Here is a 26,512-nt window from a genome sequence, read left to right as displayed (position 1 = left end):
AAAGTATATGATCCCATGACAGGAGGACCTACGCCACAGTATTCTGACAAGTCTATCCCAACATTTCAAATGCTAGGGGAATCGGGCACGGAGTAATGGGACGGCGGGATAGTCACAAGTCCGGAGGATGCCTTTGGCTGCATACATGTGTACTCAGGGAGATCACACCATGCAAAGTACTACCTCTTGATGTGAAGCCTCTGAGACATTTGAAACGCTAACCAGGGTCAGATCAAAGAGGCTAAGGGATCGCAAGTGGCGTAATAAATATATATGGTATGGTGCAACGATACTAGTAGACGGTCTACAGGTCCATAAGGTGTGGTGTTAAGGACGAGCAAAAGTACCTACTTACTTTCTCAACCCTTCCCCCCCCCAAACTGTGCACAAGCTTTGTGCAAGTCACATGCAACAAGGATGCTTAACACAACATCCCAAGGAGGCAAATCGACAAGACATTTCGGAGTATGTGTCTGGGGGATAAGTCATAACATTCGAATTGTAACCCTGCGCGAACCAGGATCGGAACAAAAAGGTTCAGCAGGCATCGCCACGTAACGTACTGAATTGGATAACCTCATTTTAGGATCGTGTGGCTTCTTGTCCTTCGACCAGGGCCAGCTACTATGTCTCACGCAGGGTTAAAAGAGCGTTACTAATATCTAATCACAGCGACGGCCGGTAGTGCCTCTGCCTTTAGCACGACGAGGAAAAACTCTAATTCCGGGCTCAACTAGCACTGAGCAAGGCCTGGCCCGGGGACTCAGTTCACTTCTCAAGAAGACTGTTGAGGAGCATCTGCAGGGCGAAGAGGAGGCTGGAAAAGCCAGACTGGAAAGTCTAAGCACCAAACTCTGATCATATGCAGAGGAAATGAAGGAGTGCAAGTGAGCCAGCTTTTACGCGCACGAGTGCCCGTTCACGACTTCGGACGATCTGGCCAGAAGTCGTGCTCGAGTGACTCTAGACGACCTGGTCATTCAAGGATCTCAAGAACGCTTTTAAAGGAAGAGAGAATGAGGAGAAGTCCAACAGGTCCGCCTTGGCTGCATGGATGAGATATGCCAAGGCTGGGGTGCGTGCTTGAGGCTTCCAGGAAACGCGGAGGAAGACTGCATGGGAAATTGAAACTGTCTACCCGTTGTCCGTCTATCCTTTCATTGCCTCTGCACTCAGATCTGTTTTCTCTTTGTGACTGAGCTTGAGCAATCTGTACATGGCTACTGGAATGGACTAGTCGGGGATGACTGAAAGAGAGGAGAGACGTCCTGGCATTCGCCGCCAACTTATCCCACCTCCAGAAACCCACGTTATGTATGGTAATCGATGTCTGGCGCTGGACCCGAGCAGTATTACCCTAGGGTATGGACCGCTTGAGTGTGACTCGTCCAGATGGATGGTTTATTGTAACATCTGCACAATCGGTACCGCCACTTACGCCTCCTGAAGATCAGGCACCGTGATGGAACGCATCAGCCAGGTACCACTCGGGATCGGGAAAAGGTGATACAGGCATCGACCCTCGGACCCTTTAACTAACTCGGCGGCACGGACGAAATCAAGCCTGATTCACCAGTGCTGTATCTCAGTCTCCTAAATATGACTTCGCTTATCGAACGTCCTCGGACATTGGGGAGGATCTGAGATCTCGGCTGCACTTGTTATACACGGTGATGCTGATGACTTCAATAGCCAGCCCCCCCTGCGAACAGACACGCCTTGACGATTCCAACCTCATTTTATTAGACTGCTCTCGCCACTCTCTCGAAGCCCTGCCGGAAGATGACGCCGCGAAGAAAAAAAAATACCACCCAATTCCGATGCAATCAACCATACCGGCACCCCCCACCCCCGAAAAACCCTTCCTTCCTATTCAAGAAAACAAGCAGATGAAAGCGAGAAATGGTATATCGCAAATCGCTAAACAAAATGAAGATGAGACAAGCAAATGCTAGGGTGCCCCTTCCAATTGCCGCCACCAGACGACCGAGCAGATGAACAAGTAATTTGTGACATATCCATGAAAATAACAATCGACTCGATGCGCGCGAGACATCTCTCGACAGTCCGGTCAGCACTTGAACGCGGCCTGTGTCCTATTCTTTCTCTATCAGCTGAATCGACATTTGGTGGCAAAGGATATACCATGGTGAAATAAGCAGTGACCCGTCCTGCAAGTGGTTGTTCCCAGTCGAATTAGTGGCGCAAGCCGTAGATGTGATCGTAGGTGAAATCGATTCCGCTCGTCAGTGTGGCATTCCGTCATGCGCCGATTTCGTCGTGGGTTATGATTCGATGGCCGTTGCTTCAGTCTCCCCTCGGGCTTCCTCCTCCTCGTGAACCACAGCCAAGACATCATCCTCGGGGCCTGGGCCGTCCACGCAGGATGGTGCCTCAGTAGGCCAGGCCGGGACGGGTATCGGTGCAAATTTGGCACCTGTCTCTTTCTCTTTCGTGACCCGCAGTATCTCGATGGAGAGTTCCCACCGCCTGACCAGCCGTTCCCTGCGATCCTTGAACACCTTGGCCAGCGCGTCCTCCTCGTTGGCGAGCTCCGCGACGAGGTCCTCCATCTCCTGATCGCGTTTCTCCCGCTGCCTCTGCAGCTCGGATTCCTGACGCTCGAGCAGTTCCTCCATGCGCTTGGCCTGGCGATCCCGGAGCACATTAATCTTTGCCTGATGCAACCTAGCCATGCCCTCAAGCGCATTATGCTGTTGTCCCAGTTCACGAAGGTGCCGCTCGGTGATGACGCGAGGGGGCATGTCGCTCCCGGCCCCGCTCATCGACGACCTGCCCAGAGCCTTGCAATATGCCTCCATGTGTTTGACGCGGATGCGCACGCTCTTCTCTGCCTGTTCCAGCGACGCCCGCAGTTCGATCTCGGCAGCGATTTGGCGCTCCTCGAGATGTTGCTCGGTCTTGGCGTGGCGCTCCTTCATCTTGTCGATCTGGTCCGAGTACTTCTCATTGAGCTTGTGTTTTCGCTCCTCATGCCGTGTCCACATGACCCACTTGGTCTTCCTTTCAAATGTTCGAAACCGCCACTTCTCCTCGTCCTGCTCCTCCTTCAGCTTTTTGAACTCCTCGCAGGCCTGTGTTCTCTTCTCTGCCAGCTGAAGCTCTCGCTCTGCCGCGGCGGCTGCAGCCTCCTGGGCAGCCTTTTCGGCCTCGAGCTCGGCTTCTCGCGCGGCCTCTTCCATCCTCCGCCGCTCAAGCTCCTCCTCCCCGTTACAAAAGTTTGGGCAACCCACGGCCGGGTCCCACACAGCACCGCAAATGTAGCAGAACTGAGCCTTGCACCGGCACGTCATGTGAGTGCAACCCTGTGTCAGTTCCACCAGGGTGCGGCATTTGTAACACCTCCTCCAGCCCGACTTCTCCCCCATCCGGAGCACCTGGTCTAGCTCATGATCGTTGGGGCAATCCTGACCCACCGGGTGCGCATCCCTCTTGCACCAGATACACACCCTGGTCCTGCATTCCCGGCAGACCACGTCAAAAGGGTGTTTGGGGTCGATGCGGCTCCGAGGTGGAATGAATTCATTGCAGCAGGGGTTGGGACAGAAGATACGGGCCTCCCAGGGCGTGCTGTACTGCTGAACAGCCTTGAGGAACAGCTGCTGTTCGTCGCGGGTGAGGAGATTCCGGATCGTCGTGGACGGGATGGGTTGTGTGCAGCACCGCGGTGGCATCTTTGACTCGTCGGTCGTGGACTGCTCTATCATGATCCGCAGGCAGTTCCCGCAGTAGGTGTGACCACAAGGCAGTGTCTGGAGATCATTTTGCTTGTTGAAGTCGTCGCGACAGCATATGCAGGACCTGGGCGGCAGATGTCAGTATGTTCCCGTTCCCAGATGGACCCCGGGATCGCCGCTCGGGGCGATGGGTGCACCTACAAAGTGGTACTCGATGTATGAGACTGTCGTTTCCAGCGCACCTTGGCCTTGAGGCCGTTTTTTATGCTGATGTAGCTCTTCCTCGTGCTGACACTGAATATGCTCGGAGCGTTGTCGGTGGGCGTAGGCGGTCGCTTGAGGATCTTGGGCTGGCATAGGTTCGGTTCCAAGTGGGCCAGGTACTTATCGTAGGTGGAAAAGTTGAGGCTCCGCGCCCTTGCCCTCGAGCTTGGGAGGGGAGGGGGGTTCTCGCGTTGGCCTGCACCGGTATCCGGTCGCGAGGGGGGATTCGAAGTCATGGCTGTGTCTGCGGTGTTGTCTGAGGCGGAGGAGGTATTACGAGCATGGGTGGAGGAGAGGGCGTCGCCGGAGTCGGGGTCGGGGCAGTTGAGGTGGTCTTGGGACGGCGAGGGCGGCGGGGGGATGCCCAATTCAGCAGCCCTGCTGATCAAGTCTTGCTCGATGTGCTGCTCGGTCTCGACGGAGCGCAGGACCTCGACGAGGTAGGATAGATCGTCGAGCTCGTCCGGGGCGTGGGTTATGACGGGGTCGGGGGGGCTTGCATTCTGGGCAGTTGGCAGCAGCGTTGCAAGCGAACCCATTGTTGTGAGGTGGTTGTGCCGGGTCCGCCTGCGGGTGTCTCTGCAGGGCGAGACGACCGAGTTGCAGCAGGGCAGGGACAAGAGTATGGGCAGGGAAGCTCCGTCGGGCGGCGGGCGGCGGGCAGCAGTCAAGCCGCTAGTACAGGGTGCCGAGATGGTCAGGACGGGCAGACGGGATGAAGGAAAGCGTGGCGGTCAGACGCGCCCCCTTCATCGACGGTCCATGATCCAGTGACAGTTCAGGATGGCGTCGGCCGTTGCCCCTTTGCGGTAGGAGGAGGCGCGGCCAGTGCAAGTGCAAGTGCGAGTACAAGTGCAAGTACAAGTGCAAGTAGTGCGGGTGCGGGTGCGGGTGCGGTTCGGAGGGGGGATGGGTGGTGGTGGGGGGGGAGGAAGGAAGGGGGTCGGTGCGGTTGAAGATCGGGCAACGGGCGGGACTATGAGGAGTTAGGAAACCAGCCGGGTTCCAAGTGGGATGACGCGACTCTGGTCACAAATAGCAAGAGCGGACAGATAGATAGACAGTAGGTAAGTAGATAGATAGGCAGGGTGGGCGCAAGCACACGCACGTACTGACACACGCGCGCACATGCACACACACACACACTAATAGACAAGATGAGTGGTCGGCGGGGTCGGAGCTGGCCCTTGTGTGAGTGCGTGTTCCTGTCTCTGTGCTTGTGCCCGTGCTCGTGCTCGTGCTCGTGATCCTGCTGCTGCTGCTGCTGCTGCTGGCACCTTTACCGCCGTCGCTGTGTCTGTCTGTGTCTCCCGAACTCGTGCCAGGCACGCATATGATGGCATAAAGGGAGTCGGTAGGCGAGCTGGTGATGTTGATGTTGGTGGTGGTGGTGGTGGTGAGGGAGTGTATGTGGTGTGGGAAGAACAATTCTAAAGAGGAGAAGGCAAAAAGAAAGACAAGAGGAAAAAAAAACCCCAAGATCGAAAAGACAAGGCCACTGAGGAGAACACAGGTGGAGTGTACCAGAGACAGCAGAGGCAGAGTCGGATACGGCCCCGTATTTTGATAGATAGATAGCAAGCAGTCTGCCAAGTGGGAAACAAGAATCATGCACACCACTGGCTGACTGGCCAGGCACAAGCACGAAGGCGGGACTACAGCGCGGGAGGCGGAGACGAGAAAGACTGGAGCGGGCGGCAGTGGAGACGGGGAAATCGTCAGGCAGGCAGTCAGGCCAGTCCATCAATCAATCAATCAATCATTCAAGCAAGCAAGCTTGACGGGCGAGGTGGGCCTGTCTGTGCCAACGGATGGTTGACGAGTGATCGATCGGCTGGGGGAGGAGCAGGAGCGAAGTGGTGGCAGACTAGCTACCAGGACTACCTAGGCACCTTACCCAGGCATGGGGTAAATAAAATGTGGTGTCCCTCCACACAGTCAGTCGCAGTTTTGCAGGAGTGGGAGTGGGTTTGGACCGCGACCGCGACTGCCACTGCGACTGCCACTGCAAGCGCCTGACGACGGGCTGCAACTTCAGCCTGCACTTGAGCGGAACCGGCCACCCAGCCAGTGTGAGCCGGCGAGAGCTTGAGCTTGAGCGGTGCGGGATGCGGGTAGCGGGTGGTGCAGGGCTAGCAGGCGGGTGTGCATGGCAGGTGGTGGGTGCTGCCCTTTGCCAACCCTGCAGGTTCTGCTCCGTCCTGTGGTACGCACCACCTACGCTGGGTACCCAGGTAGGTAGGTACTTGGGTACCCAGCATCGACCGTTCGACCCTTCGACCGTTGACCCTCGACCCTCCATCATGGATGGCCACGTTCCAAAGCTGAGGCTTGTGGCACGTCGTCCGATGGATGCGATGAACACAGCAGCAGCGCCGCCCCGTGCCCGGCATTTCTACATTTCCATGGCAGGCGAGCCTCTGGTCTGGGGCTGCTGGGCCTTCGGAAACGACGGCCTGCAGAAGGCCCTCTGGCCCTCTGGCCCTCTGGCCTCCGTGGCCGCGGCAGTCGGCAAGCCTGCATTAGCACCGCCAAGGGCCCGCCTTGTTGGTCTGCCTGTCTGCCCATGCATGCCGGTCCATCGCACCTCATCCTCATCATCTCCTTCTGGACAAGGACATCCCGTCTCGCAGCACTCACCCGCTCGCTGACTGACTGTGCGGTCGTACCGAGCACTCCGTGGAGTGGGCTGTTTGTCGTTTCACCTGCTCACACCGCCGTGCCAGCCTGTCCTGATGCCCTGGTGACTGGCGACTGGCGACTGGCGACTGGTGACCGATGACTGATGGTCTTGCTTGTTATTACTGTGTGCTGTGTGCCGTGTCCACCGTCGCCCGCCGGCCTGTCGGATGCCCAGCAACACATTTCTTTCTTCCCACATCACGTCCCATCCCATCTTTCTGTCTGTCAAAGGCATGAAATAAGTCCCGCCGTCCATCAGAAAATGGGAAAACCCCCGAGGCTAGACCCCGTCTATCCAGCCCTATTTACCTCCCTGGGGCCGGCATGGGCAGGCAGACCCCTCCTGGCTGGTGGGGACGAAAGCTGCGGTGAATTGAGCCCGCCGGGATGCCGTTAATGCGTCTCGTCTCGCTGCCAAAAAGGCCCCAGCCGCCCCAGCCGAAGACGGTATCTGGTCTGACCCAGGACCAGAGAGACTTTTACACAGTACCCCAGAGAGAGAGAGAGTCTCCACTACCGAGTGTACGCAGTAGGGGTGGTCTTTTTTGGTCCTGAGCTGGTAATTTCTTTCGCAGACACGTGAATGGATGGCTGGCAGTTGTCTTTCTCGCCTGCTCTTGACAGGCTACGAGGAATAATTCAAAACACCGATTTCATCCAAACACTTCTCGAGACGGTCTGCGGCCTCGCCGAAAACCTTTCTCTCCCAGGACCCGAGCCCATATCTTGGGTGTCATCGGGCCTGTCTCCGGGTGTGTCTCAAGAGACTGCTGCTACCCATGCCTGCCAGCCTGCCAGGTCACCTCCAGCAGTATGCGGTCTCAGCCTGCCCAGCCGTGCCCAGCACTTGATAGAGCTGTGCCCAGCCGTCCCAACTTTTGAGACAAGCGTGTTTATCCCAGCTCGATCTGTGTCTGCCCGTTCTAGAAAGGTTCCAGAAGGGAGGCAGTAGATACTATGTGGTAACTGCCAGCCTCCCGTTGCTTTAACACAATGTGCGTGGGTCGTGCCGCCTCCCTGCCGCTCACCAAAAAGCTTCCAGTTGGACGGACCCTTACTTGTCCTACCCAATGACCAACTTGACCATTAGTTCCATTGTGGGTGGGAAAGCCCGCGCATCGCGCAAAGTACCTAGGGGGCCCCTCCCCAAGTGCTAGCCACTCATCCTTGAAGAAGAACATGACGGCGTGTTGAGGGACCAACTCTGTCGACCACTCAAATGTTGAGCCTGCATTAATAACACCACTGATTCCTTTACCCCTAACTATGCCGCTAGACTGTATACCCCCATGGCTGTGTTGTTAAAACAAGAAACACCCTCTTACATGTATCTATTCTGCAGTAGCAGATGCCATGTCCACATCTTTGGGGGTATCGATTGATTTGTTGAAATATTCAGACCGTGACACGACCCTCGAGTTGAAGTCGAATGGAACGCCGAGTCCAATGCTCATGCCCTTGCCTCTGTCTTTCGCCCATTTGCGCCCTCTGTCCCTGACAATGTCTTCTCCATGGCGTTGAAGCAATCTATTGCACATCCCCACCTACTTCTACTATCACTCCTGCTCTACTGCACAGATCCACCAGTAGTGTCCTCGACCGGGGGACACGTGCAGAACAAGTTCAGGTCTCCATAGGCTGTATTTGAAGTCATGTCAGCAAAAGTGCGATACCCATAATACGATGCTAATGGTCTGGTCAAGGCGAGGAAACGGGGGGGGGCGCTCACTATCGTCAACCCTTCCGACGCTGGGCCAGAACTTCTTCTCCCGAAGCCAAGGCAATGGGTACACGGCCTGCTCCCGAGAATATGGCCTGTCCCACTCGCCACCGACAATGTCCTGGACCGGGTGGGGCGCCATCTTGAGTACATTACCCTCACGCGGCATCCGGCCCTCCTCCACGGCGCGGATCTCGCCCCTGATGCTGATGAGGGCGTCCACGAAGCGGTCGAGCTCCTCCTTGCTCTCGCTCTCGGTCGGCTCGATCATCAGCGTGTTGGCAACGGGCCAGCTCATGGTCGGCGCGTGGAAGCCGTAGTCCTGCAGCCGCTTGGCGATGTCGATGGCCTCGACGCCAGACGTCGCCGCAAAGGGCCGCGTATCCAGGATGAACTCGTGCGCGCACCGCCCGTGCTCATTTGTGTACAGGATGTCGTAGTGCGGCCGCAGCCGGCTGAGCAGGTAGTTGGCGTTGAGGAGCGTTACCTGCGTCGCCTTTTTGAGGCCTTCAGATCCCATCAGCATGTTGTATGCCCAGCTGATGGGCAGGATCGAGGCGCTGCCGTAGGGCGCACTGCTGATCAACCCCTTGGACTGCGTCGTGATCACGCCCGTCGGCGCCAGATGCGGGATCAAGTGCTTCTTGACGCAGATGGGGCCCACACCGGGCCCGCCGCCGCCGTGCGGGATGCAGAACGTCTTGTGCAGGTTGAGATGGCACACATCGGCGCCGATCTCGCCCGGCGAGCACAGTCCAATCTGTGCGTTCATGTTCGCGCCGTCCATGTACACCTGCCCGCCGTACGCGTGCACCGTTTCGCACACCTTGCGGATCGCCGGCTCGAACACGCCGAACGTCGACGGGTACGTGACCATGATGGCGCCCAACTGGTCCTTGTGCTGCTCGCACTTGGCCTGCAGATCGGCCACGTCCAGGTTGCCCGTCTTGGTGTCGCACTTGATCGGCACCACACGCATGCCCGCCATCGCCGCCGACGCCGGGTTTGTTCCGTGCGCCGACACAGGAATCAGGCAGATGTCGCGCTTCTTGTCGCCGTTGGACTCGTGGAACTTGCGGATGGCGCGAAGCCCCGCGAACTCTCCCTGCGCACCCGAATTGGGCTGCAGCGAGACGCCGTCCATGGCGGTGATACTGGTGAGCTGGTCTTCGAGAGACGAGATCATCTTCAAGTAGCCCTTGACCGTGTCTCTGGGCGCATAGGGGTGCACGTTGGCAAACCCGGGCTTCGTGATGAGGGCCATCTCCGTGGACCCATTCAGCTTCATGGTGCATGACCCGAGGGGGATCATGGAGTGAACAAGAGAAAGGTCCTTGGACTGCAATTGGTATATGTACCGCAGAATCTCGGTCTCTGAGTGATGCGTATTGAAGATTGGGTGAGTCAGGTACTCTGACTGGCGCTTGAAAGGCCCAGGTAGCTCGGCTGTGTCGTAGTCCTGCTGGCCAAGTGATGATACGTCCTTTGTGCCGTTGAAAAGGGAGAGCAGGGTGGCAAGCTCATCGTACGTGGTGGACTCATCAATGCTGATGCCGACCTTGGTAGAGTCAAGACGGCGAAGATGGAGTCCGCGCTCCTCGGCCTCGCGCAGCAGGTCCGCGGCGGCGGACTCAGCACTCTGGCCCGGCTTGTGCACCACAAAGGTGTCGAAGATGGGGCCCTCGGTGAGCACCTCCCAGCCGGAGGCGGAGGCAACTTTCTTGGCCAGCTGAGCGTCCCTCGTGATCTTCTTGGCGATAGCCCTCAGGCCTTCTGGCCCATGATAGATTGCGTACAGCGCACTCATGTTGGCAAGCAACGCCTGAGCAGTGCAGACGTTGCTGGTCGCCTTGTCCCTTCGGATGTGCTGTTCGCGGGTCTGCAGAGCCAGCCTGAGTGCCTTGCCGCCGAGCCGGTCCTTGGAAACTCCAATCAGTCGGCCTGGCATCTTTCTCTTGTGCTTCTCGGTCACGGCAAAGAATGCCGCATGTGGGCCGCCGAAGCCCATGGGAACACCCAGCCTCTGCGCGCTGCCAAATGCGATATCAGCGCCCCACTCGCCCGGGGGCGTGAGCAAGGTCAGCGCGAGGAGGTCAGTGGCTGCAGCGAGGAGACCTCCCTTCTTGTGGACAGAATCGGCCAGTTGTCGGAAGTCCCTGACCTGGCCCAGTGTGTCAGGGTACTGGACCATGACGCCCACGAGGTCATCACCAAGCTCCTCCAGGCGCGCGGCAAACCCCTCTGACAGGACATCGGCCTGTTCAATCTTGACCCCGAAGCCACCAGCGCGCCCCTCCATGACGGCCAACGTCTGGGGGTGCAGCTGGTCCGAGACAATGTACGTCTTGCCTGGGCGCCTCGCCCGTGAGGATGGCAGGCTGTTGATGGACAGAGTCAAGGCCTCGGCAGCGGCAGTTCCCTCGTCCAACAGACTCGCATTTGAGATTGGCAGAGCCGTGAGGTCGGAGACCAGGGTTTGATAGTTCAGCAGGGACTCGAGCCGGCCCTGGCTGATCTCGGGCTGGTAAGGCGTGTAGCTCGTGTACCAGGCCGGGTTCTCCAGGACGTTGCGCTTGATGACCTCGGGAACAAGAGTGCCGTAGTAGCCGGCGCCGATAAAGCTCTTTCCGACCTTGATCTCATCCCGTTGGAGTGCGTCGACCATGCTCATGACCTCTGATTCGGAGAGCGCCTCCGTCACAGCTGCTTCGGTTGGCTCCACACCCTGCTCATGCCTCGACTTGGGGAACAGTTTCCGAGTTGACAGGATGTCAGGCGGGATGACCTGGGCGACGAAGTCATCCAGAGACTTGACAGGAGGGTCCAAGACCTTGAGCATCTCGTCGGCCGAGGCTTCATCGGGGCCGATGTGCCGGCGGGGAAAGGTGTCAAGCATAGCATATTCGGATCTACTGAAAGTTGACTTGTTCCTGGCGAAGAGCTTGCTCCCAGCCGGGCCACCAACCGAGCAGGGCCGGCAAAGCCATGGTCGTTGAGCATTGGCAGCGGTACGGAGGCTGAGATGAGATGTGGTTGCCTTTGGCCCGGTGGCCCGACTCAAACGACCGAGCTGCCGGGAGACGGCGAAGCCATTGGCGGCCATGGTTCCTGGAAGAAGTGAAACCAACCGCGGGGGGAACACCACGAGAAAGAGGGGAGGGCACGATGTGGAACACAGGGTTTTCCTCAGTTTGACTCTGTTTGAGCGTGAGGAACGAGATCAGAAATTGTCGGCACCTGAGAACCGGATGCCACAGATTGCTTCGGCGGCCGACGGCGGTGCCTGGTTAGCGAGATAGAGATAATACTACCAGCAGATAGATGCAGGTGTGGTGACCCTAGCATGCCATAGATTCGCCACTAAGTAGGACCCGACCAGCAGCTAGAGAGAGATATCCGGGTGAGAGAGACTAGGAAGCCGTGTCTAAGCGTCAGGAAACGTAATAAGTAAGGCGAGGGCGGGAGGTGAGCAGGACGGGACTGGCTGGGGGTGACACATGGGGGCTTGGACATACGGGAGTCGTGTGTTTGTATATTGTGCTTGTTGTGCTTGTTGTGCTCGCCGTGCCCGTCGTGCACAGTACTACCACGTAGCCAGCACAGGAGACGTGCGACGGCGAGGACGGAGGGCAAGGGAGGAGTGGGAGAATTTATCTACAGTAGCCCGGGCGTGCATCCTCCCTTGTCATCGTCCCATCGTTCTGTCATGATCCAACATCCATGGCCGTGCCAGGGGTCCTCTGCGAAAATGGCTGCGCCTGTGCCTTGTGCCTGTGCCGTGGCCCCGGGATCAGTGCTTTCTGCCCTGATAACGGCCCTCGAGCGCGCTTGCTCCTGGGCAGCCTGGGTAATAGGAATAATAAGCCGGTGCTGATTGTCAGTCGGGACGGGCAGGGCATGAGTCGCCCGTCCGTTCTCGCAGCACCGCGATCGGCTGCTGCCCCGTTGCCCTTGCCCCGGCTACGGTCGGGAGCCATGCCCGAGCGTGGAGCACCTGGGCAACACGCCTGTGTTGTGCTGTCACTGGTACCTGGGTGCCGTACTGTACCTAGGCGTGTGCCTGTGTACCTGCCCCAGCGAGCCCCAGTCCGCCCAGGTCCGTCGACCCCGGCCTTATCGACCCTTCTTCCGCCTTATCAAAGCTCTTTCCTAAAACTTTGTTGTCGCATCCAACAGAAACCCTTCATCACATGCGTCATTGCTCCTGCATCCACTCCAGCAGCAACTTCTGCACGATCCAGACAGCCCGCGCCAACCCTCCCCACCGTCACCGGCAGTAGAAGCAACACGCATTCAAAATGTTTGGAGGAAGTATGTGGCATCTGCACCTGTCCTCTGATCGAATGGCGCAGCATACTAACAAACGCCCGTCGCAGTGGGAATGCCGCAGTTGTCGGCCGAGGAGCTCAGGGCTGCCGAGGCTGAGGCTTCTTACACCGTCCAGCAGGTTGTTGTAACGGCTGTTGCGCTGTATCTCTGTATGTTTCAGCCCGGCAACAGTGACGCTGCGAAGCACCTGGTTCTGCTGTCTTCAAACAGTCGCTGACCTCTCGTCGCCTAGCCCCCTTCGCCGTCGACGCCGTTTGGAAGTTCTTTTAAGTGAGGCGGCCGGGACCACTTTTCGAAATATTCTCTACTGCACCGCATTGGGCGTAATGTGTACAATATTGGACGCGCGATATCATGGAACCCTCGGCGACACTGGCGGCGCACTCTCCTCATAGCATGCATTTCGTCATTGGCACTGGCGGCCGAGGCACACTCGGTTTTGGCAACGCGTGGATTCAGTTGTATGATACGGACATGGTCCTCGCAAAATGGAAGAACTAGATCACGACAATTGCCGTCCACGGCCTGTCACTCGAGAATGACTGTCCTGCTGCCTTGAGTTTCGTTGGACATCGGACTTGTCGGCCACTCGGTCGCTTGCATTGCTGACGACGATAGTGTCTGGGGCTGAACTGAAAAGCCTCCCGAGTATGTACCCAGTCCACGGCCAGGGACTGTTGAGAATGTGGCGCAGAGGGCCCAGATACGAGAAACAGTTCCGCACGGCCGTGTCTCATCGGATCCGATCGGACCGCGATACAACAGCTGTCCGGGTGCGACGAGATACATGCTCGGCCGATCAGCAACTGTTAAGCTGTGCTTTGTATCTCAGGGCTATCGTCAGTACCAGGCATTCATTCAATCGGCCCACGTTTGGCTTCGTCAGTCGGGCCGCGCTCATGGGATCCATCCAGCCCGCAAAGTAGACGGGAACGTGGGTCGATGCTTCTTCAGCTGCACCCTGCCCAAAAAAGACCTGTGAAAACCGTCAACCATGTGCTTGTGTGTGGACAGGCAGACAGGGCAGCTGGCCGTCGCAATGAAATGGCAGATCATTACCTAGGTAAATGCCACGCAGTCGGGACCTTGGCGTGGTTCGGACTTTGGGCAGCGGCCCGTATTAATGCAAATGAATCGGGGTTGCTGGGTTGTAAAAACCCGCCTCTCTAACTGGGTTGTTTCAAAAGCACCTGGCACTCTAGCGACCGAGACCCCGTGCAAGCAGCCTGCTGCGCCACCAAAACAGCCAAGCTAGACGACATCCCATCTACCCAATACCTCTTCCTATCCTGGCCTGAACACTGTCCTCCGCTCCCACTTCCTCCTCGACCATCATCACCCAACGACACCATCCTCCCAACCACAAACCTACTATCTGAGTACGAGTCCATCCTAATTCTACCTCAACAACCCCGCCACCATGGCTGCACGCCAAAAGATCATCGAGACCAACAGGTCGCTTCGCACCATCAAGAATGTAAGCAAGTCGTCGCCTGATTCCCACCCCTGTGTGCAGCACATGCTGTCGACCGGTGCTAATGTCCCATCGCAGGAACTAGAGGCCCTCCTCGAGAAGGGTGCCATCAGCGATGAAGCCTACGAGTCTATCCACGCCGCCCTCCCATCCGAGTCGCCGCTTTCCAGCGCACCCGCCTCAGCCGCACCCGCGCCCGTGCCTCGTGTCGCCTCACCACCGACCAACGGCATGGCCGCCATGAACATCCACCACCAGCAGCCCCCGTCCTACAACCAGACCACAGCAGCCGCGCCCCCGGCCCTGCCCACCCGCAACCAGCCGGCCCCGGCCCCGCCCTCCAAGCCCGTGATCGCGCACGCCCGGGCCCTGTATAGGTACCAGGCCTCCGACGCCCGCGACTGCTCTTTCGAGAAGGACGACCGGGTCGCCGTGTACGAGTACATGAACGCCGACTGGTGGATGGGCCGCAACGAGCGCACCGGCCAGGAGGGCATCTTCCCCAAGACCTACGTCGAGCCCACCGGCCCGGCCGGCCCGCCCCCTTCGCACTCGCCCTACCCCAATGAGAAGGCCGGTTTCAACGGCTACGCCGCGCCTGCCCAGCCCACATACGGCGGGTATCCACCCCCAGCACCTGCGCAGCAGAACCCTTACAACAACAACGTGCCACCCATGGCCGTGGCCGAGGGCAGCGGCCAGCCCGCCCAGGAGGGCGACGGCAAGGGCAAGGAGATGGGAAAGAAGTTCGGCAAGAAGCTGGGTAACGCGGCTATCTTTGGTGCGGGTGCTACCATCGGTAGCAACCTTGTCAACTCGATTTTCTAAGGGTGAGTGGGAGCTCGGCGAGAGAGACAATCGCTGTTGCAGGAGTACTGTTTTTGATTTTGCAACGAGTCAGATATACATCAGGCTCAAGTCGGCGCTATGGAGTTGGTCAATGGACGGGTGCCGCAGATGACGGCTCACATTCTTGCCTAGTGTCAAGGGAATTACGCACCCGTGGCACTGACGACAGCCTAGAAATCATAATGGCAGATTTTTTTATTTGGTCCTACGAACGGTCTACATCCGCCCTACTGCCACGGAGTGGACGGAGTGGGCGCGCCTTACAAGTTTTTCGTAACAAGTAGGAGGCTCTGCCTCATCTAGGACACAACGAACTTGCTCTTGTCGACAACGTACAGGTCAACGTACTCGTCAACAGGCGTGCTCTCCAACTTCTTGCCGTCCAGGCCGAGATCGAGCAGCTGCTTGACCCTGTCGGCGCCGTAGTGCGGCTCGAGGTGGCGCTTGTACTTGGCCAGAATCTCGGGCTTGGCCTCGTCGCGGCGCAGGCGGTGGCCCAGGGGCGCCTCGACGGCGACCTCCTCGAGGACGGTGCCGTCATTGAGCTCGACGGTCAGCGCGTTGGAGATGGTGCGCAGGTCCGGGTTGTGGTAGTCGCGCGTGTACTGTGGGTCCTCGACGCACTTGATCTTCTGGCGCAGCGACTCGACCAGCGGGGAAGTGGCCGCCTCGGACCCGTCTGTGTAGTCGGTCGCCTCGAGCCGCCCGAAGGTCAGCATGACGGCGCACATGTACTGCACGCAGTGGTCACGGTCCGCGAAATTGTCCATCGGCTTGAACTGCTTGTCGATGATACGCACGCATGCCTCGTGCGTGCGGTTCGTCACCGCCTTGATGTCCGCCGCCGACTTGCCCATCGCCTTGAGTTGGTTGTGGATCTTTTGAGAGGCCTCGATGGCGGTCTGGGAGTGGAATTCGGCTAATGAGGCGGAGGACGTTAGCGTTGGGATCTGCGTGGCTGGTTTACGGTCGGGGGCTGCGGTGGAGCTTACCCGGGTATGACACCTTGAACAGGACGTTCTCCATGACATAGCTGCCATAGGGGCGCTGGAACTCGAACTTTTTGCCCTTGAACAGCACGTCGTAGAAGCCCCAGACCGGGGCGGACAGCACGGTGGGGACGCCAGCCTCGCCCTTCTGAACCCTGAGCACAAGATTGACGGCCCTCTGGCAGGCATCACCGGCGGCCCACGACTTGCGGGACATGGTGTTTGGGGTGTGGCGGTAGGTGCGTAAGCTCTGGCCATCGACCCATGCCTGGGTGATGGCGTCGGCGGTCTGCTTCTCGCTGAGGCCCAGCATGCCGGACACGACGGCGGTGCTGGCGACCTTGACGAGCACGACGTGGTCCAGACCTACCTTGTTGAAGGAGTTCTCCAGGGCCAGGCAGCCCTGGATCTCGTGGGCCTTGATCATGCCCTCGAGCACATCCTTGACGGTGAAGATCTTGCCGCCGGCGAGGTTGCCGCCAGCCTTGTTGGTGCGGTTGACCCAGTCGGCGACGGCGAGGATGGCGCCCAGGTTGTCGGAGGGATGGCCCCACTCGGCGGCGAGCCAGCAGTCATTGTAGTCGAGCCACCGGATCATGGCGCCGATGTTGAAGGCGCCATTGACGGGGTCGAGCTGGAAGGGGGTGCCGAACACCTTGGTGCCGTTGGGCACGACGGTGCCGGGCACGATTGGGCCGAGGAGCTTGTTGCACTCCTTGAAGCGCAGGCCCTCGAGACCACAGCCGATGGTGTCGAGGAAGACATATCTGGCCGTGTCGAACTGTTGGTGGCCGCGGGAGAAGAGGGCGGGCGGTTAGTCTCGGGTTGCGGGGTAAGCGACGGGGGCACGAGGGTTGGGGACCAATTTACAGCAAGCTCCGAGTCGACCTTGTAGGTGTGGATGTAGTCGGCAATGTCCTTGATCTCAGGATCGTAGCCCACGCCCTCGGAGGGCTTGGGTGGCGCGGCGGCGGCTGACTTGAGGGAGGCCATTGTGTGGAAGGTTGAGGCTGTAGATGCTCTGGAGAGAAATCGAGGAGCGGCGCTCAGGACCGAGGTTCGTGATGCTCCACCGCTGAGGGGGAGGACCGACTTGGCCGACGCTGACCGCGCCGCCTGCGACGATGCAAAGGTCTTTTGGAGCCGCAACGACTTGGAAAGAGCACGATTGGCGGCAGACATGGTGTTTTTGCCTGTCAGAAAAAGATCCAAGGCCTTGCTACAGACCAATTGGGGCAGAGGCAGCAGTCAGGATCGTGAGGAAAGTTGGAGAGATGAACAGTTGGGGTCGGGGGGAGAAAACAACCCAGAGCTCCGTCGGCTTAACGCACCTGCCAGGCGGTCGACCCCTGCCGCATTCTTGCCTGTCCCGAGGTCTACGGAGTACTGTCGGCCACCAGCTACCCGTGCCTAGGCACAGGACACAACACGGAGCAGCAAGCAGATGTCATTGTGGTGATCCAGCTTGGCGGGGCATGGGGCACCCAAGTCAACAAGTGTTTCCCCCACCCGCCCCTCTTCTACAGTGCCGCCTCTCCGGACCCTGCCTGGGCCATGTTTCGATCCCGCTCATCCCCCCAAAAGTTGCAGCGCCCACGGCACTGCGTCTGCCACAATGCTCTGAGCCGGGCCGCGGTCGGTCGGAACCTGGGGGTGGGCCTCCCGAGGTACGGGGCCCCGGGCTCCACAGCTGGGGTATCGTATCGTCTTGTGCTTGTGCTCGTCCCAGCTGGCGCTTCACAGGAGCCAGTGACACGATACCGTCCACAACCTTTATGGGATATCCGATTGGTAATAGCTACTGTGACATGCGAAACTTGGGTGGATAGTAATAAGGCAGCTTTCAGGATATACTTATCATGCTACCTGAATAGAACAGTATATTCTAGCTTACAAAGCATCTACCATTGCAATCATGTGAGGCAAAGTATAAAGCATACTAGTAGTCTCTTAAATAACACACAATTCTAGTTAACACCGTTATTAATACGGTACCCCTTAGCCTTATCTGTATGTCATAATATTAAGGCTACAAGCACTAATTATTTTATAACTATAGTTATTAATACTATATTCTTTATAAGCACTAGGTCTTGAGCGCTTACCACTGTATGAAGGCGCCATGTATGTCCTCGGATGTATACGGAATAGAAGCGAAACTATATACCTCCCAGTAGGAAGACCAACGCAGATATTGATCTTCGTTCTTGTAGGATTCATGTCACCCTTTCATACCCAGATATCTTCAGGACCAGGTAGCAGGTCCATTGCAGCATGGTGGAACTCAAAGTTTTCCTGCCCTCGAGCAGGCGATGCCGCGTGCAAAAATAGCTGTCGCCAGTCAGCAGTAACAAAGACCGGGAAGCCTCTAGTTCCTAGCTACACCGGCTAAACATCCTAATTGGAATGGAAAGAAGTTTTCGCTGTCCCAAATCATGTATCAATGTCGTGTCATCGCAGTAACGGCCCTGCTCGGGCATGCCGCAGGCTTGGGCATTCGGAGGATGGATGCTGATTCTTCAGGGCTGAACACCCAGCCTTCCTTCTCTCTATTTCAGCCCCAGCCAAGGGACCTAATAAGTAGGGGTGGCGACTGCAAAGGTGGATCGTTGTCCTATACTAGACTTGGCTTAGGTCTCGAGAGAGTTTGCCTCCAATCGCCAGAACATGAGCCTAAAAGTTTCCAAGAGCACCTTTGTAAGAGACTCACGACTGGATAACCAGGCTGAGTCGCAACTTCTCTCGGTGACCTCGAGAGCTTGCCTCTAAATACCGGATCCAAGCCGACATCTCGAGTTCGCGTGCCCACTGCCCAGGTGCTCGAATTATCGTAGGAAAGTCGATGTTGCTCAGTCCCAACGACTCGCTAGCTGTGCTTTACTTTTCAAATCACCATGCAGCTCAGCTGGAGGACTAGGGATCACGAGCACTTCTATCTTGGCCCTCTACATCATTACACTCGGTGGTAGATACTCGGATTGGCCTCAACTCCAGTTCAATATCAGATCAAATATCTGGCAAGGACTCAGAACCATGCACGAGACGCATTCGATCCTGTGCATTGATGTGCGGTGTCACCTGCAAGTGACTGCCGTGCATGTTTGGTTACCTAGGTAAGTACCTAGGTACCAAAAGTTTTCGGTCCAGTATGTCCTCGAATACTCATCGTCTCCAAGGCGTTGCGGCTTTTTACTACCCTAGGGTATATGGTGGAAATGGGACAAGTCGAATAGGCGGATCTTATCGTTTTTTTCTATTTGCTGTCTTTGCTCATCTTTGAATTAGTAGTAGTCTTCTATATGTTTCAAAGCATTTCAAGGGAGAAAAGAATGATAAAATAAGCTGTGAAAGTTTTCAGATGTGGGTAGATCGCAGTGGTTGTATTATATCTCTTCTCTATATTCCTTGTTGATGCTGAATTGCCAAATGACTCACTCCAACTCCCTCCTTTACCAGCGTCCACCTACTTCAAAAATCTTGTGTCACATCTCACATCCGAACCCCTTTTACAGGCTTCTGCATGTGTTTGGATCTGAAGCGCCCGGTGAACCGGGCCGACCCGGGTTCTTGTCGCTCTGGTCAGCCGATTGTTCTTATCGTGTATCCCGATTTGGAATACAACGTACCTAGAGGTTACTGTCTGACCGTCTTTCTCTCCGCTCTACGAGGTAGTCTATCACAACGGCCACAGCCGCGACTATGCCCAAGTACCTGGGTAGGCTTGCGGTAGTAAAAATGGACACCGCTTGTACTAACTAATGCCGAGTCAGAGATCTGGCTAACCTGCCCAGGTGTTGACAGTACAGGGTGAGTCCCCAGGTTTTATCTAGCATAGACTTCTCAAGGCCTGCTCATGGATCTCCAGCGTACTAGTACACTATAAAAAAGGACATGGAAATACCACGTCACATTCTGGGAAGCAATTACTACCTAGGTATAGAGCTAGACAACTAAAGTAGCCAGGTAGTAAGCAGTATTACGATACTAATAACAACAGCTCTAAAGTCACCTTTTATAAGCAGGGAGAGAAAAACCAATTTGTTCATGGTATACTTAAGTAGTACTTTTTCATGGGTAAAGTCCCCGAGTGATGAGGATTAGGGGTTCACCCTGTAGATTGGGATCAAGCTGTCGAGTCAAGTTCCGGCGGGATGTTTCTGGCTCAAAGAGGCAGGTGATAATACAGGGCCATTTTTTTATAATGGAGACAAAGTGCCGATCAACCCCAAACGGAACCGACGCGACGTTACTGCCCGTCACTATCGCAAGATGCCACCAAGGAAATTGGAGTCCCGTCGTGAATTGCCGCTCGGTGGAAATGATGCCGATCCCTTGGGCCTCACTTACCTGGCAGCCTGGGCACTTTCACCGTTTATATCAGCGTTGACGGCAGTGCTTGCCCAGGTGCGGCCCGATGGCCTTCACGAATTGCGGTCACGATCCTCACGGCCCTTTCTGGCACCCAACATCTGGAAGCACCACCATAATGGCGCGCTTGGGATGCTTATTTCTGGCGTCGCTGGCCTCTCTCGTGAGCCTCACCCCGTCTGTCCAAGCCCAGGGGGACAACCTGGGTCTTGGCAATGGCTACACAACCCTCAAGACCCAGAACTTCGACCTGCAGCTTGTTCGTGACGCACAAGTCCTGGCCTCTCTGAAGGCAGCCGGCGGGACCTTTGACTTCCTCCCTTTTGGCTATCTGCCCTTCCGCGCCGGAAACGGCCAGTACCACTGGGGGGACGTGACCTTTCGGTACAGGCCTGTCGGCAGCACGGCCTGGATCAACGGCGACTCTGCGGCCGCAAGACAGCCGGTGAAGGTTGTCTCGGGCGCTGGAAACGGCACAAACGGGAAGAGACTGGCTGCTTCAAACCTGGCACCAACGCTTCCAACCAACACCACGGCTCTCAACGTCACCCGGGAGTGGCTCGACGTCGACGGTGACCTCGGCCTGTCGTTCACCTTGACCAATACCGGGACCAGTTCCCTCGAGGTGGGGAGTCTTGGTTTCCCGGCCGAGTTCAACAGCATCTTCACCAACCGCTCTGCGTCAGAGACCCAGCAGCTCTGCTCGCTGTCTGACCCTTATATTGGCCTGCACGGAGGGTACATCCGCGTCGCGCCGATCAACGGTAACGGGGCTGCCTTGGTCGTCACGCCACTTGGAGACACACCACTAGAGGCGTACCGCAACCTGGCCGAGAGATCGTACGCGGCCACAGCATACGGCAGCCAAGTCTTTGAGGGCTTCTACGAGTGGCAGACGGTGAGCAAGGCGTACGCAGAGAACGAGTGGAAGGGCAGTGTCCCCTGGAACACGCCGACCTCGCGGACCATTGCGGCCGGCCAGTCCCTGACGTTTGGCCTGAGGTTCTCGCTCGCCAAGGGCGGTATCAGGGAGATCGACGATGCGGTCCAGGCCACCAAGACCCCGTACGTGCGCGGCGTCCCCGGCTTCATCGTGCCCCAGGACCTCGCGGCGCAGCTCCTTGTGAACCCGGGATCGGGCGGCAGCGTCTCAAAGGTGGCTGTTGAGCCGGCTGGGGCACTCACCCTGACCCAGACGTCGTCTGGTGTCTACAGCGTGGTGCCCTCGGCCAGCGCCTTCGGCCGCGTGAGGGTCACGATCACGTACGCGAGCGGGCAGCTCCAGACGGTGCACTACTTCGTCACCAGGTCCGGGCCGGCCACTCTTGCCAAGCTCGGCAATTTCCTGACGACGGAGCAGTACTATACCGACACGAGCGACCCATTTGGCCGGGCACCGTCCATCATCAGCTACGACTACAGCAAGAAGGCCAAGGTGCTCCAGGACTCGCGGGTGTGGATCGCGGGGCTCTCGGACGAGGCGGGCGCCGGCTCATTCCTGGCGGCGGCGATGAAGCAGGCGGCGCAGCCCAACGCGCAGGAGATGGCCAAGCTGGAGGCGTTTGTGGACGGGGTGCTGTTCAAGACGCTCCAGCCCGACGACGGCACGTTCAAGGTGCGCAAGAGTGTCTTCTACTACGGCCTTGCCGGCTACACATACTCGACAGACTTCAACTGGGGCAGCTGGACGTCGTGGAACAAGCAGAGCGCCTATGCCACCGACCGAGCATACGACTACGTGCACGTGGCGGCCACGTACTGGGCCATGTACCGCGCGGGAAGGGCGTACCCTGGCACCCTGACCAAGCACCCGTGGGACTGGTACCTCAACCAGAGCTACAGCACTGTCATGTCCGTCATGGCCCAGGACGCGGGCGGCAACTGGCTGGTGGGGTACTCCACGGTCGGGCTGATGGGGGAGACGGTGTTTGGCGAGCTCCTCCGGGACCTGAAGCGCGAGGGCTTCACCTCCAAGGCCAACGACATCGAGGCCAAGATGCGCCAGCGGGCCGTGCTGTGGAACTCGCAGGAGGACCCCTTCGGGTCTGAGATGGCCTGGGACAGCACCGGCCAGGAGGGGGTCTACTACTGGTCCAAGTATTTCGGCTACACGGCCACGGCACAAAAGACGCTGGGGACCGTGCTGGGCTTCCAACCGACAGTTGCCCACTGGGGCTGGAACGGAAACGCGAGGCGCTACTGGGACAACATGTAAGTTTGGGGGTTGGGCTCGAGGTTCCCGCCACATGTGCACTCGACACAGACTGACCTGGCACCAGCTACGGCGGCAAGCTCCAGCGCATCGAGCGACAGATCCACCACTACGGCTCGGGCCTGAACGCCCTCGTCGCGCTGTCGGCCTTCCGCAGCAACCCCAACGACACGTACCTCCTCCGCATCGGCTACGGCGGCATGAACGGCCCGCTGTCCAACATCAACAGCGACGGGTTCGCCGCCGCCTCCTTCCACTCCTTCCCAGACACGCTGGCCTGGGACGGGTACAGCGGCGACTACGGCCCCAACTTCGTGGGCCTGACCCTGGGCACCGGGTCGTACCTGGTCGAGGACGAGGACCTGGGCCTGACAGCCTACGGGGGCAGCGTCGGGGGCACGGCCGGCGCCGTCACGGTGACGCCCAAGGACGCGGCGCGGCGCAGGGCCTTTGTCGGTCCGCTCGGGATCCTGTTGGAGATCGACGCCGGCGTCATCAACGAGTTTACGTACACGGCCGCCGACAGGTCTGTTTCCGTGACTGTGGGCCAGCTGGACGGCACCCCGACGGCCAACGCCACCAACATATGGGTCAGCAAGGAGTCTGGGGAGGCGGGCTACAAGGTCACTGGCCCAGGTGTCACGGCTGCAAGGTTGGGCTGGATGGTTCCTCTGACTTCTGGCTCTGCCACGGTGAAGGTCGTACCCTCGTAATTGCCATGTACCCTACCTAGGGTAGCCGAGAACAAAGTGTAGACCCGATGAATCCACCAATGCCCAGTTGTTCTGTTCCACCATCTGGCCATGTCCGCTCACTGAGCCCTCCAAATCCTTGCCACCCTGTCCTTGAAATTGACCTTGACCTTGGCCTTGACCTTGGCCTTGACCTTGTGCAGTGCCGCAGCACCTCCTCTCCCGCAATGACCGCAGTTGAGGCTCTGGCACGGCTTGAGCGTGTGGATCTCCTCCATCTTCCTCGTGACCCTGTCCTTGTACTCCCGGGTGCTCTCCCTTGTCGAGTCCCGCGCCCCGACCATTTCTCCCAGCTCCCTGTACATCTTGGGGAGCAGCCTCTGGATCTTGATTTGCTCCTCGATCACGGCTTCCATCCTCTCCTCCACCCGGGCCGTAGCCCTGCTGTCCATCCTAGCCGATGCAGACCACAGGTCTGCTGTGCACTTCTCGAAGGTGTGAGCCAGCTGCATGTGTTTCTTGTTCATGTTGTTGAATTCTGCATGCATGTCACGGCATGCTTGGCTGAGATTGGCATCCGTGTTCTCGCTGGACGTGACCAGTCCCTGTAGGATAGCAGCCTGCGCCTCGAGGTCTTGGAGGTGGTTCCTGGGTGAAGGCATGTTGCATGTTACCAGGATGGCCGTAAGCTGAAAATCATTGGTTGTGACCAGCTTTGATGATAGAACCACGGCTGTGAGGGATGGACCAGGAGGAACTGGCACGAGTTTGAGAGTGAGGAAGTCTCGGTGTGGTACGAAGGTTACGGGGTTGGGTTGCTGGGCAGAGGTGGGTAGTAGCTCAAGCTTGAAGTTGAGTCGTTGGGGGTTCATAACAACAGGTCACCCCGACATGGAATTGCCACCTCAGGCTACAGCATTGCCATTTTCAAGTTGATATATGGAGGCTGTCAACTTCCTGAAACTGGTGGAATCAACGCGTGCATGCCCAATGCTCACTTTGGCTGATCACATTCCACGGTCGAGCACAATCAGTTCCAGGAACAGGACAATGGGCGACATCTTGTGGGAATGTGTAGGACATAGATCTTGGTCCCTGTCCTTGTTGAGGTCTTTGTAGGAACAGATGGCACAATTCAGCAAGTGACTGCCAATTTATTGATCTTCTTCTCTTGTATACCGAGCTCTGCCCGACACTGGATTTGACTTCGAGGTTGTCAATAATATGCCCGACCACTGAAGCACCTTTGAGTTGCTCTTGGTCCATCCTGACTCATTTCTCATGAATTCAGCTTCCCCAATCTGTTCTCTGAGCAGGGAGGCAAAGGCATCAAGATGATTTCTGCTGGACACTCTTTGGATTTCTCTGGCTAACTATCTCTCACACCCATTACAATGCCTTTGGGTGGGTCATTATCATCAAGGCCACTTTCCTGTCATCCACTCACTCGTTTTCCAGTCCCATCTTCCTCTCTGGACATCTCACAGTCAAGCATTCAGTGCGTCAGTGAGGTTGCTGGCTGGTAGCAGCCGTGCCTCGATCACATGAAGACGCTGCTTTGCACGAATGGTGTCCAACTCGATCTCGGACAACTTTTTGCGAGTTGCCTTCATTGCCTCGGCCAGCTCAGAGGCCTTCTGGCTCAGGCCCCGAAGACGAACTGCAAGGTTGACTCGCAGGTTCTTGTGGGCCTGCTCTAGACCCATTGCTGTGTTGAAGTCGCCTCGCTCGTAGGCCTCCTCCACAAGCTTGGCGTGCTGGATAAGGTCGCCTTGAAGCTCTTTCTTGTCGTTTCCAAGCTCCTCTTCCTCAGAGATGAAGTCCTGGAGGTCGAGTTTTGCAGCATCATGGCTGAGACGTAGCTGATTGAGCAGATGGTGTACCTGGTTGCGCTTGGCAGAAAGCTCCGCCGAAGGCTCTGCAGAGAGCGGGACTCTCCTGACAAGGCCCCCAAGGTTGACACCCACTGATTGAAGACTTGTTAGATTCAGAGATACTGGGGCCACTGAGGAGTACACAAGTTACTTACTATCAACCTGGTCGAGGAAGCGCTGTTGGCTTCCAGGTCGGTAACCCAGGTCAAACACGGTGATAGAGGAGCGAGGAACGTCACCCAAAGAACGTTGAGGGTCCATCTTTTTGTATGGGTTGTATTGGGGTCGAAAAGGCTGGAGCTCAAATGAAAGTTGAGGACAGGTGACTGGACAAGGTCCTGGAATCAACAATGGATCTTTGACGCGTTTGCTAGCATGGTGTTGAGGCATTGGGACACAAACTTACCAAGGGTGTAATTTTTTCATCGAATCAAGAATCCTTGACGAGTAGTTGCTTGAATAGAAAGTGAACTGATGGAGACGACTTGGTTTTGTGCCTTGTTGCTATCATTGGCAGTTGACAGTCTCTTGGAGATTCTCTAAGTCGTTGTCCAAAGGTCCAAGGCGTACCTGAGTGGTGATAGTGTCCAGGGCCAGTTGCTGCTAGCTACCTAGGTACTTATGGAGATTTCATGTCGGGCTCGACAAAGACAGGTGAGCCTAAGATCTTATGACCCAACTGCGGGGTCTGAATTGCCTTTGAAGACCTTGTTGGGGGGGGGGGGGGGTTAGACGAGCTTTGCCAATTCTCCAGGTGATGGCTCATTTGGCTGCTGTTCCAGATAGAACCAACCCAAACTAGCAAAGGCCAGGCCAGGATTCATGTGCTGTCAGTGCCGACAGCTCAACTGTCTGTATCTTCGCCGCAAGAGGAAGAACAGGTATAATGTTCTACCTCCCAACCTAAATGTTAGTTCTATAGATGCTCAAGCCCATAATTTGGCCCTGATGACGAGTTGTTGAATGAGACCCTGGTATAGCCTGTCAAATTGTGTGCCAGCCCATTATATGCCGAAGTCATCATATTCAGAAGATTGGAGCCGACTGAGAAGTAACTTTCTCTCCAATGCAACCAAGACGAAGGGTTTCCAGTGACCCTAGGTGGCCAGTACAGCGTCTTCCAATTTGTTGGCATTCTCATCATATCAAACCCAATTCATGAGATGACATGATGACAACAATCTGTGAAACCCTTGCAAATTTTGCACAGGCGACCTTGGAAATTGTGTCCCTTATCAAGTCTCATCTCAATGCTGTTAATGTGAAGGCTGGTCTCCATGAGCTGGGATGAGATTCCCATGTTATTGGGTATGTCTTTTGTAAAATTGTGTCCATCAGTGGTTTCTGCCACAAGATCCCAT

The 26,512-nt window shown here is 57.1% G+C and overlaps 8 protein-coding genes across 8 annotated transcripts; 3 read left to right on the top strand and 5 right to left on the bottom strand.

Annotated features, from left to right (window-relative positions):
• Positions 1–1,316: 1,316 nt before the first annotated feature.
• KVR01_003802 (uncharacterized protein) lies at positions 1,317–5,896 on the bottom strand. Its single transcript, XM_044786156.1, has 2 exons — positions 3,900–5,896; positions 1,317–3,822 (listed from the first exon to the last, which is right to left on the bottom strand). Exons 1-2 carry the CDS (start codon positions 4,499–4,501, stop codon positions 2,286–2,288), a joined length of 2,139 nt encoding a protein of 712 aa, XP_044648817.1. The 5' UTR covers positions 4,502–5,896; the 3' UTR covers positions 1,317–2,285.
• A 2,315-nt stretch (positions 5,897–8,211) lies between these two features.
• Positions 8,212–11,467, bottom strand: KVR01_003170 (glycine decarboxylase subunit P; the record flags this gene model as incomplete). Its single annotated transcript, XM_044790252.1, has 2 exons — positions 8,212–8,282; positions 8,374–11,467. The coding sequence occupies 2 exons, from the start codon at positions 11,465–11,467 to the stop codon at positions 8,212–8,214; spliced, it is 3,165 nt and encodes a 1,054-aa protein (XP_044648185.1).
• Positions 11,468–12,554: 1,087 nt separating this feature from the next.
• Positions 12,555–12,963, top strand: KVR01_003029 (uncharacterized protein; the record flags this gene model as incomplete). Its single annotated transcript, XM_044784398.1, has 3 exons — positions 12,555–12,630; positions 12,741–12,842; positions 12,926–12,963. 3 exons carry the CDS (start codon positions 12,555–12,557, stop codon positions 12,961–12,963), a joined length of 216 nt encoding a protein of 71 aa, XP_044648044.1.
• A 1,150-nt stretch (positions 12,964–14,113) lies between these two features.
• Positions 14,114–14,995, top strand: KVR01_002933 (uncharacterized protein; the record flags this gene model as incomplete). Its single annotated transcript, XM_044785661.1, has 2 exons — positions 14,114–14,170; positions 14,246–14,995. The coding sequence occupies 2 exons, from the start codon at positions 14,114–14,116 to the stop codon at positions 14,993–14,995; spliced, it is 807 nt and encodes a 268-aa protein (XP_044647948.1).
• Positions 14,996–15,315: 320 nt separating this feature from the next.
• Positions 15,316–17,187, bottom strand: KVR01_002082 (uncharacterized protein; the record flags this gene model as incomplete). The annotated part of the gene is made up of 3 exons (XM_044781680.1): positions 15,316–15,935; positions 16,009–16,786; positions 16,876–17,187. 3 exons carry the CDS (start codon positions 17,185–17,187, stop codon positions 15,316–15,318), a joined length of 1,710 nt encoding a protein of 569 aa, XP_044647097.1.
• Positions 17,188–20,491: 3,304 nt separating this feature from the next.
• Positions 20,492–23,298, top strand: KVR01_002288 (uncharacterized protein; the record flags this gene model as incomplete). Its single annotated transcript, XM_044782101.1, has 2 exons — positions 20,492–22,584; positions 22,653–23,298. 2 exons carry the CDS (start codon positions 20,492–20,494, stop codon positions 23,296–23,298), a joined length of 2,739 nt encoding a protein of 912 aa, XP_044647303.1.
• A 98-nt stretch (positions 23,299–23,396) lies between these two features.
• Positions 23,397–23,939, bottom strand: KVR01_002884 (uncharacterized protein; the record flags this gene model as incomplete). The annotated part of the gene is made up of 1 exon (XM_044790169.1): positions 23,397–23,939. One exon carries the CDS (start codon positions 23,937–23,939, stop codon positions 23,397–23,399), a length of 543 nt encoding a protein of 180 aa, XP_044647899.1.
• Positions 23,940–24,764: 825 nt separating this feature from the next.
• Positions 24,765–25,412, bottom strand: KVR01_002213 (uncharacterized protein; the record flags this gene model as incomplete). Its single annotated transcript, XM_044782426.1, has 2 exons — positions 24,765–25,243; positions 25,307–25,412. The coding sequence occupies 2 exons, from the start codon at positions 25,410–25,412 to the stop codon at positions 24,765–24,767; spliced, it is 585 nt and encodes a 194-aa protein (XP_044647228.1).
• Positions 25,413–26,512: the final 1,100 nt, after the last annotated feature.

Source organism: Diaporthe batatas, assembly GCF_019321695.1.
Source record: "Diaporthe batatas strain CRI 302-4 chromosome Unknown Contig00003, whole genome shotgun sequence".
In the NCBI taxonomy this organism is placed as follows: Eukaryota; Fungi; Ascomycota; class Sordariomycetes; order Diaporthales; family Diaporthaceae; genus Diaporthe; species Diaporthe batatas.
The sequence above is the reverse complement of the archived record's forward strand: the minus strand, read 5'-3'. Positions and strand labels throughout refer to the sequence as shown.